The sequence below is a fragment of the Corvus moneduloides genome, chromosome 3 (genome assembly GCF_009650955.1).
Source record: "Corvus moneduloides isolate bCorMon1 chromosome 3, bCorMon1.pri, whole genome shotgun sequence".
Taxonomy (NCBI): Eukaryota; Metazoa; Chordata; class Aves; order Passeriformes; family Corvidae; genus Corvus; species Corvus moneduloides.
The window spans coordinates 79,255,371-79,273,150 of NC_045478.1; the positions used below are offsets into that span (position 1 = coordinate 79,255,371).

Genomic DNA, 17,780 nt, shown 5'->3' on the forward strand with positions numbered 1-17,780 from the left:
TTTTCTTTATTCACCTATGTCCCTGTATATTGAATTAATTTTGCCTTGAATCCCAACAGTTACAAGTAGTAACAGAAAAACAAAAACATTGAAAAGGTGTTGCTTTTTCCCTTGGACAACTAAGTAAAAGAAACTCTCTATTAAAATGTGGTAGAAACTTGTTAGGATTATAACCACTCTGAGAGGAAAAATTACATACCATTACTGCATTTGTAGGAGTCCTTCCTCTTCTCCCAGTCTACAAAACAAGATTTTATAAAGCAAGCGTTATCGCTCTCTGAGGAAGCAAAACCACTGTCAATCACAGGAAGCTGTGTACAGCTAGCTTTTTCTCTCCACTTTAAGTGATTTTTGGCAGCTCAAGTCCCTGCCTAATGCCTCACTTGACAGTCTCTCACCTTAGGAGGCCTAGTCTCAGAAAACCAGCAGAATCAGTCATCAAAAACTGAACAGAATTAGAACACATACACGTATCTGCACAGAGGAAAGGGAGGCAGGGAAAGCGGAAGGATGAAGACAAATCTAATATACATAATTTGCCCTTGTTGTACGTCCCATCATTTTCCATCTGTCTTAAAAAAATTTCTGTACAACAGGCAGTAGTGTGTCAGTATAAGAAAGTGGATTCTCCTTTAGTGTCACATTGGAAAATATATCCAAAGCAGACCTATCATTCTATAAGGCCATCTAGAAGCTGTCGTACCAAAAAAGAATTTCGGTGGGTGGCCAAAAGTGATTTCTCTTTATTCCCACTCTTTCTCCTTGTTCAGTAAACAGTACCACCAAGAATTCAAAAGTTGCAGTGTTCCAGAGTGTCTTTTTTTTTAATAAGAACATTAAGCATATCATCACTGTTTAGCTGATCACAAATCCTTGCTTTGTCTATGAAAACAACTAAAGCTTTCCAAAACATTTTCTCTACTTTAAATCAAACTTACTAGCTTTGATCATTTAAGCCAGAAAGGAGATAAGGGAAATTCACCCTTGTCTATAGATCAACAAAGAAAGTGACAGCTGACACACTTGCATCTTCAGAACATTAAGATCTGAAAGCCTATCCAAAATTGTGAAGTGCAAGATGTTTCTTCTATATCTTTTAAAAAAGGTCCCCAAATTGACACAAAACAAACAAAAAAGGTTTTTGTTTTCTGACACACTCCAAACATTTTGCCATTCTGGAAAAGAAAAAAAAAACTCCAGCAGACACTGAATGCTAATGCCTCCATGAAAAGACTCATTTGACAGGAATAATTGAACAATACTGGACTTTCAATGCAGAGAATCTGAGTAAAGAAAATGGTTATGCTAACAGACAGGTAATCCAAGTATTTCTGCCCACAGAAATTCCTGGTACCTAATTCAGATGAAACAAAACCTACAGACAGCTTGAGCTCAGCATGACTAGATCTGTTACAAATACTAGAAGAACACCCAACCACTGTTGCTGTTCTTGTTTGACTGAGCAGCTTTTATCTTAATATATATTATAACCATGCAAACTGCTAGCTGCCAGTCTAAATCTATTGTTACACCTGGTTGTCAGGTAGCCATACTATTATAGAAAGAATTCAGCCTTAGTCATATGGGTATGGGATAACTTTTGAATCATAACCTAACTATAAAACAAAGTATATCTTCCTGAAGGACAGTCAAAAGACAGTCATAAAGCCATCTCGGTTATCAAGAAAAGGCTACTAGCTCTGTGCCTGATTAGTCTCTTCAACCGACAGCCATTTGACAAGCTGAGTAATGTAAAAAGGAAATTATACAAATCTGCATAATTCGTTAAGAAGAAATTATCATTTAGAAATCATAGTGAACTAGAACATGCTTCAAAATGAAAATAAATTTTAAAAAGCAACCATTACCACGTAATACGTTCATTTATTTTTATCCCTCACATCATGTGAAATCATCAGGATGGAGCCAAAAGCAGAAACAAATCACAGTAGAAAGTTGATCAAAGAAAGTGGCTATTACTTAAGGCTGGAGAATGACCAAATCAGAAGAGGTTTCCAGAGTCAAAAAGAATGCAATCACCATCCAGTACTAAAGCACGATCAACTCCTAAGGCAGTGGTATTTAGGCTGCTTCAAATCTATTGTTTCTTCAAAACAGGTGCCAAACGAGTATTTTTCAGAGAACCACTACTTAGTTATCAAATAAGCAGAACCAAAATGCTGATGAGATCCCCAAAAGCCAAGGCTGAGCCAAACCCAAAAGGTTAGAATTAGGTTCACTGTGGGCCTACAATTCTGAATGTTCACGAAGCTTATTTCAGACTTCGATAAAATGAATGAAAGAGCTCTAACACTACACTGCCAGTTTTGCCAGCGTTCTCTAATGAAAGGTAAACAAGTAAAGTACTTTGTCCACTGCAAAACAAGAGTTCCTGACAGATTCTGTACAAGGACATATTTCCCCAGGTTAAACGTTCAGTATTAGTTTCAGGACATTAATTAAGTGTTGTTGCATTAATGCCTTTCTGCCAACACAGATCACCTAGAAGTTAGGCTTTTATTCTCCCATTTAAAAATAAAACCATGAAGAGACAGGTGAAGTATGGAATGCATCTCTGTCTCAGTACAGACCGCTGTGGTTTCTGCTGCACTGTACATACGACAAGAGAGAAATGCAGCAACAGCAAAGATGGAAACAGCTTGGAGCCCAAATGTAACACTTGGCTTGGGTGAAGAGAGAAGCCTGAGCACAAGACTGTTCAAGAAGCAGCACATCTTGCAAAGTAACTGATCTGCACTGGAGTTCAATGCATTAACCACTCCATAAAGTAAAGCAGAGTCCCTAGCAGTGCTAGGGTCCATTTCACAGAGTGGAAGGAAGAGTGAGGACAAATCCTCATTAGCCTCTGCATATGAACATTAGAATATCACTGTTTTTCTCTGCCTGAAATAATTCTTGAGAAGGCTTTGTCTCCCTTATCCTCATTTTTCAGTACAGCTTCTCAAAGAATAAAGAGATAGACATATATAAAAGCAGAATGACAGATCAAAGATTCAGTATTTCCCATGAGGGGGTGGAATAGGATGAAACCTGGCTACATATTTACTTACACAAACACACTCTGCTCCTGTGATTGACAGTGATGTTGCCACATCGAGTCTGTCACACTTGCACCACTTCAAGGGAAGTAGCACTGTCATGACTACAATACAGAGTTTTGCAGCATGGGAGAAGATGGAACGTACAACAGTGGTTGAATCTTTTAAATTTTACCTTTATTTGAAAGTGCAACTGTTATCTTCCACAGGTTATTTATTTTGTCATTTTTGCTTTACTCTGGCCTACCTTGAAAGCAACTGTAAGAATTATGTTTTTCCTCTCCACTGTAAATTGGTATTAAAGCTAATAGAACAGCATTGTTTCAATACTGATGCCACTACCTTTGAGAGGCAGCATTTGCAAAAATTACAACTAGGATGAACTTAATCAAAATTTTACATTTAAGGTTATTTGGGAAACAAAAACAGCACATGAAAATAATGCATATTCTGGATCCTTGTTAGATACTGCTATAACTCAGTTGTACAACTGAAATTCAGGAAAAAGAGGAAATGTCAAGAGGGAAAATTATGCACAAATGCCAAATGTTCCACTAGAAAACATAAAATAAATATTAAACAATAAGTACATACACATTCAATACGGTAAAATGCTGTTTCACAAACAGCTGGTAATTTTTGGTACAATCCCTTAGTGTGTGTGGGAATGCTGTTGGGTAAAACTCTCCTACCTGATTAAGTTAATGTGATTATTGAAACCTCTGCTAAGGCTCCGGGCAGGCATTTGGTCCAACCAAAGCACAGGCTGGTCAGGGTCAGCTATCCTACAAAGACAAAGGACATCAACACTGGCACACATTTCAATCCATGTAATATTTTTAACAGAGCTTTATTCACAGACAGAACAATTTTAGGCAAAAACTAGAATGCAGAGATTATGAAAAATAACTTTTCCTGAAACATAGGGTTTTTTCTTATAAAAACCATACAACTCAAATATTTGCTGTTTCTGGAGTTGAAACTGTTAGTTTTTGTTTCCCTTAGCTGCAATGGATCCTATGGTCTCTCACAGCTTTGCTTCAACTGGAAAATGCTATTCTGAATTTTTCCCTCCATTATAGAAGAAGAAAAATGGAGTATTTTCAGAAGTGCACACCATCCTTTTCTTTTATCAGAACCTTTCTAGTTACAGAATGGTAGCAAGTGTTCATTTTCTTCTCCATGACTCCAGCCCTTTGGTTAGCTGGAGCACTCATCATTATTAAAACCAATACAGGTTTGCTCTCTGTCCTCTGTGACCATTACCTTCGCCACTTCACAGCAATATCAAACATATCTCTCCACTGCATCAGTCTGGTTTTCCCATTCATCCGAACTTTGGAGTTTGCCCAAGTCCGCTGCACAGCCTGCATTACTTCTAGAGTGGCCAATCCCATTGCTGAGGTGAGGCACAAGGAAAGAGGTACCAACAGCAGAAACAGAAAACCAATTAGAGCCAAATACTCAGTTTTGCACAGACAGGAAAACTGACAGGAAAGCAATGTATTTACAGGAAAAGAATGGACAACATCAAAAAGTCTGGGAGATCCTGATTTCCAGTCCCCAGCTAGGTCAAGAAACTGCTGACATAATGAATATTTTAATTTTAAACTTTCTATTTGATTTGAAAGAAACAGAGCATTAAACTAATTTGCAGATTGCAAAGATATAGCATTCAATTATCACTACATTGACTTTTTTCCCCCACTCAAGTTTACAGAGCATTTTCAGTATACCTCTATGTATCCTTTTATTTGGAAGAAATCCTGGCGTCTCATACTGCATCATGGAACCCAGATGATCAGCTACACATATGAGTTCTTGCACATCAGGCTTATAGCTTTCAAAATTCTGAAATAACACATCTCTTACAGAGGAGAAAAACATGCATCAGACACAGCTTGGCTATAAAAGTCCTGAAAGCATTTGGCAAACAAATCTCTGTTTTACAAATCAATACCATTTGTATGAGAAACACTTAAACACAGGATGAAGAACACTCATTCCTCCTCCCAGCTGACTGCACATACACAGTATGTTGCAGTTACACCCAATATCTCAAATTAATTCACTCTTAACTGAATTCAGTGGCAGATCTTATTAGTGTCACAACCTGTATTTCACTTCAGACTTGCTCATAAGTGATATTAAATAAAGCTCATAAATAATACATTATTCTTCACTATTACACTCACCCTGATTAACTAAGAAAAGGAATTCTTATTCCATTACCTTCTCCCACAATTCTGTAAAAACTTCTTGTGCTAAAAAGGTGGATTCTATCCCATATACACAAAAGCCATGAATTTTTAATGGCAATTTTTTTACACTAAGTGAACACATGACAATATACTTAGAAACAGGTTTACAGCAGAGAAATTGCTGAGAAATTGCTATCTTTCTTTTAGCTACACAGTTTTGAAGTCTGTTCTAGTAAATCCCCTACTTTTTGACTGAAGTCACCCTCCTCCTAAAGTTACTCCAAAGTTACTCCAGAGAAGATGTTCACCCAGTGAAACTGAGCTGCCATTAAAGATATATTAAGTATCTAGAAATTACACCTGTAACAAAATAAAAACCTAAAACACAACCAGAAACTGTAATAAGGGCATCAGGAAGCACTACACTGAGCATCTCAAACTTACCAACTTCTTAACATTAATTACAAAATAAAAAGAAATACAAGAGTTAATCAGTAAGGCCACAGAATATCAAACAATATGTGAATATTATTATGTGAAGAGAGAAGTGAAGAACATTGTCCTAAGTTTAATTCTTCCTCCTATGAGATAAACCAACTCTTATGATGTACAAAAGAATTTATACACTCAGTGAAATTGTACGTCCATATAATATTAAACATTGTAAAAATGCCTCAGAATGGCAATTTAAAACTGAACACACCCCCCCCCCCCCATTTAGAACAGGCTTTAAAAAATAAAAATTCTCACTTTATATGTGGCTGTAAGCCTGGCTGTTCTTCATAATTTTCTATAAGAAAAGGAAGATTTTTGGCCCAGTGATCCTTGAAATTTCCAGGAAGATCCATATCAGTATTATACTCTGTAAGAGGGGTATCCAAATGTGCATGCAAATATCTAGAATACTCTGGAGGAAAGAAATAAAATTAAATACTGTTTGCATAATCAGTTTACTTATGCCATTACACAAAAACAGTAACCAGGTTATATGCTTGTCAGTTAAACAACATGATTTTCACAAGTCATTATTTTTAGATAATATAATTTTGCTATTAGCCAATTTCCAAGAATGAAATAAGTCTTTTTCAACTAAGTATCACAACAGTCTTTACCTTTATATAGAAATGTATGTTCTATTTTTGGATCTAGGTTTTAACTGTATGAACAAGAAGAATCAGTGTACTTTTTTTTTGACATACATACTCAACAGTGTTTATGAGAATGTACATTGGTTTGTCTAAAATGACCATAACTTCAAGAAAGCTTGCACTTTTAGGGTCCTTGAAACATTTAAGAAAAAAAAAAAAACAAACCAAAAAAACCCCAACCAATCCCAACTTACCTCGGAGGTATTTCACCTTCAGATATTCTGGACTGGCCTTCTGTCCTGGTAGTGGATCATTTAACATAACTTTGGTCTGAGCTTTTATGCCTTCATAAAATTGTCCCATGGCAACATGGCTGAGACCCTTCATGTACTGGCACACTTCATTGTATGGTTCTAGCTGTAGACATCTCTAGGACATTAAAGGAACAAAGCACCCATAAATCAAGAGACAGAAAGAGTACCTTCAAATAACCCAACCTGGCTGGTCAGAAGACGTGTGAAAAGACATACTGATTATTAAGATCCACTTCCCTCATAATTTTCTTTCAAATGTTGCTGAGCACTTAAAATGCTAGAAAATGTAAGAAAAAGTATTTTCAGCTTTAATAAAGGGGATAAAACCTGAAAACCCAAATTCTGCCAGTGCAAACACACTTTGCACACTTGGCTCTAACAATATTAGCTCAATGTTAGCTGAGTGAAATTAGACAAAATATACTCCTGACAATATAACAACTCATTTCGGGTTAGTTATATAGATACGTATCTTTTCTGTCATTTCCCCCATTCATTTCTTCACTACTCCATGAATTAGTACACTCTATGTTAGTCAGCTATTTACTGTATGTTAAACACACAGCAAATTCCTGTTTATGATTCAGAAATGAATGCTCCAATTCTTCCAGCAATTACATGTCTTTAGAAGAGCATCTCCATCTCAGAAGTTGAAGTATCTTTTCATTTACACCAGTATCTACAAATTGGGTTATAGAAGGTGAACATGTAATAACGCACATAAAGTGTTCTCCTTGGGATAAGCACAGACTCGTTTGGAAAGGGATCTTACTTCATTCCTTGTTTTAAGAATATGGGCATACAAATAACATCTGCCTTTTTTGTTCTTTCTACAAAATAAGGCAATTATTTAATGCCAACAGAGATAGGCAAGATTTTGGCAACATGAAAATTTTTGCAAGCACAATGAATCACAACATATGCTGAATTTTTCAGAAAAAAATACTCCAGAAAAATTAGATAAACATTGTAACTTATTTTCAGCTTAAAATTACAGACTAGTACATTTTATCTTTCATCTGATATGAAAAGAACTTTAGGTTTCAAGTCAAAGTATTAGCAAGAACACAATTACCAGTTTAAAAAGAAAAATAACACATTTCAGCCAGAGCTTGGTTTTACAAAAACATAAAACAGTTAAAGAAACCACCTTAGTTTTAGCAAAATTAGGTTTTTAATTACAAACTGTTATGTTTTAGCTTTTAAGATGGACTTCACAAAAAATACTTCTAGTCCAAATGCACACATATTCAGAAAAACTGAAATTTGTCCATTTTGTTGTACTTGTTGAATACAAGTCCTCATTAAAACATTTAAATTTTGTGTTTACTTACAGCCTGCTTACCTTAAAATTCTTTAGTGCTTCATCTAAGCTACCATGATGATAAAGCATCATTCCTTTGAGCTGTAACGTCTGAACATGATTTTGATTCAGCAGTAAAGCCTTCTGGAAGCTCTCTGTAGCAGCATCAAAGTTGCCAAGCTCTCTAGGTGATTCAGTAACGTGGAAAGTGAAAAATACAGAAGACAACAGTGACAACAAAATTACTTGTTAAAGGTTGCTTAAGGGCGTCCAAAGGGGATATCATTGAAGAGAAACACAGTATTAATGGAAAATTTCTATAACAAAAGCAGTAATTTTGCAACTATTCTTCTGTGGTAATAACAGAACAGCTGCACAGAGTTTGTTACTCCCAGAAAGAAATATGTACTCTGAAATACAACCCCAGACCACAAATCTTCACAATCCTTAGCAGACATTAAACTGCAAAAACACATACCTATGGTATTTCTTCAGAAACTAAAGTAAACAAAACTTCCACACAAAGCGTTCTTGGAAAACACTATCTTTGAGAGGTCTTTTTAACTTCTATGTACAAACATGTTTTTAAGAATTTACCAACTACTTAAATGCTGAGTAAGAACAAAGCATATGGTGTTTGAAAACTGTAACTAACTAAAAATGTATTGACTGGAATTACTGCATGTGCAAGGACAGCTGTACATGTAAAAACAGTCACAGAGAAACTGTTGTGAGAAAATTAAAACATAAATAGTATACAGTTTATCTTAATTTTTTTAATCCAGTACACCGACTTCTTTAAGATTACTAAATTCTTTCCACATCAAATTATATTTGACAAAATTAATCCAAACCAAAACAAGACTAGAAAAACAAAGAAGATCTACTAGTTTTAAATACATCTGCTAAAAAAGAGTTTTTAGCAAAATAGTGATTAACCAAAGCTCTTTAGTTTCAAATAAATGCATGAGCACCAAAGCCACTACATTTGAAGCAGGATTTAATAGGTAAAATGCTATAGCTCATGTTGCATTAAACATTTCCATCATTTAAAAATCATCTAGCATACCTAAAAAACATCTTACTGAAAACTGCCATTTAACCTTCAAGTCTGGGAGACTCAAAGAGATACCAGAGATGAAATTAAAAATACAAAGCAAACATAGAAATTATTTATATTAAACATATTCTGATGTAGCCATACCAGCTGCTGGAGCTACCAAATACCACATTTGGTTCTGCACAATTTTGTAACAAGTGTGTAAAACTTAAGTGCATTTTCAAGAACACAACCAAATGAAAAAATTAACTTTAAAACTATTTCTGAATATGAGTACCTGTAGGCTTGTCCCAGACTTTTATATGCATCTATGAAGTCTGCTTTCTGCTTCAGAGCTTCTTTGAAGGATTCAATGGCTTCCTGCAGAAAGGGACCAACAGAAAAATTTGTAACTAACTATATTCATTAAATTTCAGCATCCTCAGTAGTTACTAGCTATGGGTTTAGTTATATATCAAAACCTTTGGAAGGAACAAACAAGGCATGAATTTATTACAATATCTATGTAGTAAAAATTATTACATAATAAACGAAATGTTGCAACATTCTTTATAGTACTGACAGATTTAGCTGGAATTCCTTTGTCTAATATGCAGTGGGAATGAGCAATTCTTTTAGCATTTTAATAGAGTTCAGAGATGAAATCCCTTCAGAGTTTGCTTTCAAAGCTCAAAGACCAAAGTCTGGTCCCTAAGGTAAAGCAGTCTCTCCTTACAGTCTTCCTTCTTCATTCATACTGCACGTCTTAAGTTTGGGAGGCCAAAAGACTCCTTCAAATCTGCACTCTGCCTTTAATTGTCGTATTGCATTCTTTGTTACTTCCATGGTTAGCAAACATTCTCTTCAGGGATTACAGAGTAAGGGATCATCTTCACACAACAGCATGTACTGTTGCTATTACTGCTATTACTGTTGTGAGGCATACAAGGTAGTAAAAATAAAAGCTAACAAAATAAGCATATGGTTAAAGAAATATTCCTCTTCAAAGAGTCCGATTAAGAACTCAGCTTTTCAAACTGGCATATTCAATCTTGAGACCTAGAATTAAGGATGGAATAATCAATTACTTAATATTACTAAGAAATGCCTTAAAAGTATCTTAAAGTCTACAATGCAATAAATTAGATGCTGTAAGGAAAGAATCACTGGTATTTTCAATCAATTTAGAAATTCTTATTTAGAAAAACTATCAAATATATTCTGAGCACTACAACACGCACAAAAATATCTATTGAACAAAAATGTAGCACAATCACCTACATCTACTGATAGGCACATATCCCATAGGTAAGTTTTAAAAGCACAATGATTATTCCCAAAAGCAGTGATTCAAATCAATCTCTTTTCACTCAAAAATGAACACAGCCACCCTCAACCCCAATCTTCAATTTTCAGCAAGCCTTATAAAACCTAACAGATGACATTTACAGCTTTCCTTTAACATGCAGCCTGAATCTGACTGGAAGCTAAGGTGTACCTGGGGATGAAAAACCCCAGTGACAATCTCTCCGAACGTGAATATTAGAGAGGGAAGATGCTTTCTTTGAGAAAAGAAACTGGGGGGAAAGAGATGGTGGTACAGAAATGTGCTGACCTGTGTATCAGAAAGAAGAAAACTTCGCTTCTATTCTGCAAACTGAGACAGCACTTATTTTTTCAGTATTTTCACTATCACTTTTTGGGGTCTCTTTTGCCTACACCAAAAATCAGAAATTCAGACTATTATTTCCAAGTATCTCTTCTGACTACAAGAAGATACAGATAATAAAAATTCAGTGACAATCTGATGTTCTCACAGCATACAGTGAGACTGGAAAAAAATACCTGCTTGGGTGCTAAAAAAGTGAGGAAGCAGACACCAAAAAAAAAAAAGAGAGATAAAAAAATAGTGATTGCCTGTGAAAGATAGTGGGCTGAAACTCGTGAGTCCTCAGTTGTCTCCAGGTTCTGCATACAATCCTTAATGAACCCCAAGCTGTTATGATAGGTCAAAAAAAAAAAGACAGCTTCCACTGTTGAGTTTCAGGAATCACACCACTGTATCTTCAGTTTTCAAACTGAGGGTATCAGACAACTTGTGTAATTACTCTCCCCTATGAAAAATGGCTGCAGTATACCTAAATACTTCACAAACAAGAAACAGGGGAAATATTACTACACCTAAACAGAGAGTAGTTTTGAGTTACAAAATGGTGAAAACTTAAAAAAGACAGGGGAAGAACTTACTTCCCTGATTTTAGAAACTGAAGGAGCAATTATGTTCCCTCAAGTTAGATATCAGCCTTCCAGAAACAACATATAACTGAAATAAACTTGTATACATGCAGAGCTTCTACACTTCCCTTGATTACTTCCTAGCTCATTCAAGGAAGAGTTCAAAATTATTTTCCTCTTCATCCCTCTTCCCTTCCCAAAACCTAGAAAATCTCCATTTAATTTTGAAATTTTGAACATAACCATACAAATACTAGCAGAGGTGCTAAATACAAACATCTTTCAAAGCACTCCTTAAACATGACTGTTATCACTGATCTACTGAGATTCAGCAACTGCAGATTTACATATCGTATCATGGAATCTTTATTTTGCTTACACTCTTTTGCCTTAAAAATCTTCCTTACGTGAGAGAAAATATAGTATCAACACCTATGATATTTCTACTATTTTATGGAAGTAACTTCAAGTAAAGGGTATTGTTCTACACGAACTATTGTTTAATATAGATTTACCTTCAAAAGTCCTCTGTGAAAGAAGGTTAAGCCTTTATAAAGCATAGCTATAGGCTGATTTTTGTTCAGTTCCAGTGAGTGCTGAAAATCTTCATGGGCTGTCGCATAATCCTGTGATAAAGAAGATTTTAGATGACAGTGGAAACACGATACAAATAAAGAGGAATACATACTTTTATTCTCATAAAAGTAAACTACAGAATTTTGTTTAATATATGAAGTCAGTCTCAGGGCTAAGCAGCAATGATTATCAACTACCAATCAGAACATCAAAGAATGCACAATACACTTCCAACTTTTACAGGAAGTGCTGTATAAAACATAGTAAATGGAAAAATAGCTGGAAGCAAACGTGAAATCAGAAGAATCAAGTAGGAAATCAGCCATCAAGTATTCACACAATCTTTGAAGATAAAGCTACTTGTTCTACATTAAAGCTTTAAGAACAAAACACACAGGTCACATAGCAAAATGGGATGTTAGCATTTTGCTACAGGTTTTTTATTTGTTCATTGTGAGGAGTGTTTTTTCTTAAGTATATAGATGACTTACTACCTTGGCCATAAGTATTTTCCTTTTCAAACTGGTGTTTATCAATGCTAATTAAATGCAGCCACAGGTTATAAATTAAGTCAAAGTCTTTATCCACATCCTACTCCTCAAACACAAAAGAATCTGAGGTGTGCATGCAAGGTACTTGTCCTCTGATTCTCTGCACTAAATAAATTTGCAAATGAAATACTCAGAGAATACCTCTGAACTGTCAGAAAGCCAGCTAGAGGAATCAGGGCTTTTGTTATATATATAGTGGTTTGGGGCTTTTTAACTGAACAGGAAAGAAGCTCTAGAACAAAAGGAACAGCTAGCACAAAAGTCAACAAAATAATCAACAACATCCCCACAACCAAAGTCAACGAGAATCCCCCAAATCCACTAACCTCAGATATGAAGTAAAGGGTACCTCTGTGCCTGTAGAGCCTTGCTGATGGTTGCAGCTGAATAGCTTTGGTGAGATCAGATAATGCTTCACTGATTCGTCCTAGTGGGGACAATATCTAAGAGTATAAAACCAAAACACAGTTTAGAGCAGACAGACTGAATAGATTTGTCTGAAAACAGAAGATTATTCTTTTCCATGTTCAGCTGTAACAGAGTAATCGTATTTGCTAGAATAGGCTGGAAAGTTCCACTATAAATTTCAGTACTTATCGCCTTTAAAGCCCTATGAAAGAGTAAATCTGGAATAATTTTTCTCAAAACTATCAGTGTACATAAACATCACCAATAACATTTGCAGAAACCCAGTATTCCAAATTAAAAACAAATTGGTCAAAGCAAAATACTCAATTTCAAGCTATTTCAACATATTCAAATGAAAATGTAATTAAAGTATTCTCCTAAGCCTTATGTGAAAAAACATTCCCCCAATGGAAAATGGTCCATTTTCCAATTATCTGAATGCCTTTCACATTTTTAGGTCAAGGTTCACAAACGTACTACGAGATCACTAAAAACATTAAAACTGTGAATGTTATGGCAGCTATCATTACACACTATGCTGACTAATATTTATGCTTTTGGTTTGCCTACAAAGCTGCTTCTTGACATCCATTTTCTGTAATTTAGTTGGCAAAACAAAACTTGATTTTCAAAATAAAAAATATATGTGGGCTGGAATGATATTTAAATTACATGCACAAATATAAACCCAAAACATTTCAATTTTTAAAGTTTGGTATTCTAACAACTAGTGTTAACAATAGATTTACTAAGTTGACAGAAAGTGCAAACAGTAAGGGTCAAGTGATATTTTGATTCATTTTATAAAAAAAACTCTAAACACAAATGATCTTGCTATTTAGTATGTCAAAGACTGAACAGTTACACATATATGGCATTGCATGTGCTATAGTAACTCTGTATGGTCTATATTCTATTTTAAAACTAAATATTCCACAAATTACACTGAGAAGAAATGCATATATTTTAAAAGAAAGGAGGAACGTTCACAGAAGAACACCAAGCTTTAGTCATTAAATCAGTTAAGATGTAATTGGAAACACTGTCTAATTGAAACTTCTCCAAAGTCTGAAAAGAAAAAATGCTCACTTCTGCTCGCTGTTCAAATACTTCAGGATGATCTGGTTCTAGACTAATCACCCTACTGAGCTCAAACAGAGCAAGTTCAGCATTTTTCATATCCTGAAAAGGAGAAAAATAAACAAGGTGAACAACTGTGCACACTTAGACTAATATGCTCTCAAGATGAAGCACAACTAGATTGGCTAAGTGTCCAAAAGTGCATCCATTTATATTAAAAGCCCTTCACACCTTGGCTAATAACATCAAGATGCAGTATTCTGCAAACAGCTGGAAAAACCATGTCTGCTACAAACAACAAAACTAAACTTTGTTTGTACACATCATCTTTGTGTTGTACCTCTAATGATTACTATAAGTTATTAGTATAACTCTGTGAATAAGCATCAGGTTTACGGCTCTAGAGGTGCCCTTCTTGGCAGCAAAGCTGGCTCAAGCTCCCACATGAACTCCAATGCATAGGCACACTCACACCCACCACTGGTGTCATCATCGTCTGCAACTTAAGCCAAGCAGTACTGATAAATGGGTTGATGCCAACAGCATCTTGCCCACCTAAATTTTTTAACTGTCCTTTATGAAGTGTAGGATGGAAGTAGTTACTTAATTAGAAAAAAACCTAAGTAATTATATAGCAAGTTCTGTATTAGATTTCATTGATCTTTTTCTTCTTTCTCAAAGCAAAGAAATTTTGTGCTTAACATCATCTTTGTGCCTTGAAGGTGCCACACAAAACCTTTTATGGAGTGAAGCTGTACCAACACCTAGCCAAACTGAGAAAACAAAGTGAGAAAACAAACTCATGCTGATGTTAAAAACAAGCAAATATGAGAGACTTCAAGCTCTTGTCAGCACCCCTAAATAATTAAATGTTCCGTACAAAGAAAATTTTCAAGGAGTTACTCAATTATTCATTCTTCTAGAACTCTAGCAACCATTCAATCATGATTCAACAGGCCACAAAGTCAAACTACAAGGACCATAGTCTATTCATAAATTTCTTTCTGCTCAAGAAATTATTTAAGCAGTAAGTATTGCAACTAAGTAATTTAACTTTGAATTTTATTTTGTTTTAATAAATTTAAGGTGGTATACTTATCAAGAAGCATAAGCAATTAAAAAGCAGTATGAAGCCTACTGTATCCGAAGAGCTGACAATGTTCCCAAGCTGCAATAAAAGACCTTTTCATTTCCAAATACACATTAGATGTGGAGATTAATTCAGTGGGACTTCATAAACCTATCTCAGAGGCAAGATATTGCCTGTTATTGTAATAGGCAACTCTGTCAAGAATCTGGGGCTCACAGCCTTACTATCCACCACTCACAATAGTGCCTTATCTTTTCCTTTGGCATACTTATGTCATACAGCTTTACTTCCACAGTCTCACAAAGCAAATGTATCCATGGCTTGAGCAGTATGATCTGCTAGACCCCTCAATGTTATACAGTGCATCTACCAAGGGACAGACTCATCACAGAAGTAGGACAACACAAAGACCTTGAAGTGTACTCATCACGTTCTGATCAGTCTAGTTACTCCTGCTACAGGCTTTCTTATGGTTCAGACTCAAATAATTCAGGTGGATATTGATTTAAATAATGATCTACTCACATGTAGTCCTTTTTTTCCGTACGCTATCCCTCGTCCATAAATTGCACTAACCAGCTCAGGTTCTTCCTGTTAAACAAATAAAATATTAACTTGTGGTGTAGGTTTTTTGGTTTCTTCAATATGTACTTAGTTCTAGCCGATCTAAAGTAGTAAGCAATGAACAATCACAGTTGCCAGGCAAAGAAATTTATTGTATTACAGTCCATTCTTTCATATGCTCACAACTTCAAATTCAATTTAATGGAATTGTTCTGGAGTATTTGTCTGGTAAAAAAGCTAAACAGAATGCAGTTGTAGTGCCAGTGACCACCTACCAGAACCTATTACACAGTATACATTAGAATAGATTAGAATACACAGTATTCATTAGAATACTCTGTTATCCATCCTCATTAGTTGCATCCTTACTGGTGATTATATAACTTTTTCCGTCTCACGTCACCAAACTGATAAGAAACATACAATTTGGCCACTCAGAGCTTATTTTGTATGCAACTTAAATTTGAGATTTAATATTTGGAAGCAAGATATTGTGACATCCTGATGAAATTTATATTCAGACAGCAACTAAAACCGGAAGTATTCTACCAAAATAGTTCTGCAAAATTCAAACCAACTTTCCTTGGGTTAGATTTAATTTCATGACTTTCCTACTTGGGCACTTAGCGGGGATGCACCCTACACAGTGAATCTACTTCGTGTTTGATGTCATTTACTCCAACCACAGTTTCCCATACAAATTTCAAGAACTACACAGCAAAACTGTTTTGTCAACACAACAATGCCTGTGCAGTCAGTTTCCCTGGAAACCAGCCAGGAATCACACCATCTTCACACCTGCAAGGAACACAGCTGTGCTACGAAAGTTTGTAGCACAGGCTTGGTGTTATTTAATTGGGACATCTGCCAAGAAACAAACTCTTCCGTGGATAAAACAACAGAATACGTGGCACATCAGTGCTGGCAGCTTGCCAGACTTGAGCTGATTCCAAGTTTACACTTGGCAACATTAACATCAACAGTAGGTAACGTCCTACTTTTAATACCATGGCTAAGCAAGGCTGTTTTATTCAGTTAAATGTTTTAATGCTCACTTTATATGTATCTAAAATTGCCTTACAGAAAACAGAGTGAACAATCACGATCACTTTACAGCCTTTCAGGCATACTATAGGCATGACATTAAAGCATACATTAAACTGACATGTGGGCATTGCAGAGGTACTCTATTACATAAACACTTCTTCCACTATCTTTCTACTTGGGTATCTTGGTTATCTTCACTTATATTAAGTCTCCTTCTGAATAAAGACAGGAAACAATACATAAATCCAGTGGTTTTGGAAGCAGGATTTCTCACTAGGGTCAAAAAAATCCCTCACATTAAAACAAATCAAAGACAGGTATCACTAAACACCTATATCAAACCAATGAAAATAAAAGCATACAAAAACCCCAACATTCCTGTCCTCAGATAAATTCCCTGGAATAATTCCATTGAATTGTCACACTTCCACTCAATTTAAGAACAAGCCATATGACACTTTAAAAATACATGCTATTATTTGCAGTATTGCTTTCAGCTTGCATTTGTGTACTTCAAACAGTTTAAATGAAAAAGTATGTCCATGCTTCTGCATGTTCCAGGTTTTTAGCCATAAAAATACAGTATTTGAAATCAGCTTTAGTTGAAGCTTATAAATTGTTGGGGCTGGTTTTGTTTTAAATGTGACTGCCTCCTACTTAACTGCAGAAGATTCTGAATTCTTTATTTTGGTCAGGAAAAACACCCCCAATATAAGTATTAGTTATGTTTTATTTATATATTAAACTAATCAAAAGCTTATCACTGAAAAAGGATAAAGCCAGCATACAAAATCATCTATGATCGTGAAAGCAATGTGTTACTTTCCACTAGCAATAAACGATCTCTGTCAGGGCTTTTTTTCTCATGTTACTGGCAACGTGCTGTCACCCAAAAAAATCTACTTTAAAATATCTCAGCCTACACAATAAGCAGATAATCTAAGGAACTTCAGCACTGCAGAGGTCAAGTTTCTGAAGACACGTGCCTTTTTGGTAAAAGTGCCACAAAAACTTTATGCCTACAGATGAGAAAAATACTCACCAAATAACCAAGATACTGATCACCCAGTTCTAAGAGTATGCTTATGTTTGGATGGAAAAAAAAAAATGAACAAACAGCAGAATAATTACTCTCATTTAAGAATCCTTAATTTAATATTTTTTTCTATTAAAGTGATATGTGGCAATGGATAATTTCATAAAGTTATTTTTTGGGGTCCAAGCA

At 35.3% G+C, this 17,780-nt stretch overlaps 1 protein-coding gene across 4 annotated transcripts in view; it reads right to left on the reverse strand.

Moving 5' to 3' along the window:
- The window catches only part of TTC13 (tetratricopeptide repeat domain 13), a 60,153-nt gene that overhangs the window by 13,408 nt on the left and 28,965 nt on the right, over nucleotides 1–17,780 (reverse strand). For 3 of the 4 annotated variants that reach the window (XM_032102352.1, XM_032102351.1, XM_032102350.1), the window contains 11 exons: nucleotides 15,470–15,535; nucleotides 13,864–13,956; nucleotides 12,693–12,809; nucleotides 11,755–11,865; nucleotides 9,303–9,385; nucleotides 8,008–8,149; nucleotides 6,603–6,777; nucleotides 6,011–6,167; nucleotides 4,796–4,926; nucleotides 4,326–4,458; nucleotides 3,752–3,844 (listed from right to left, as the gene is read on the reverse strand). In XM_032102352.1, the coding sequence (XP_031958243.1) occupies nucleotides 3,752–3,844; nucleotides 4,326–4,458; nucleotides 4,796–4,926; nucleotides 6,011–6,167; nucleotides 6,603–6,777; nucleotides 8,008–8,149; nucleotides 9,303–9,385; nucleotides 11,755–11,865; nucleotides 12,693–12,809; nucleotides 13,864–13,956; nucleotides 15,470–15,535 (1,301 nt within the window). Of the gene's footprint in view, nucleotides 1–3,751; nucleotides 3,845–4,325; nucleotides 4,459–4,795; nucleotides 4,927–6,010; nucleotides 6,168–6,602; nucleotides 6,778–8,007; nucleotides 8,150–9,302; nucleotides 9,386–11,754; nucleotides 11,866–12,692; nucleotides 12,810–13,863; nucleotides 13,957–15,469; nucleotides 15,536–17,597; nucleotides 17,638–17,780 lie in introns of all 4 variants that reach the window. The other variant, XM_032102353.1, reaches the window with a different exon arrangement.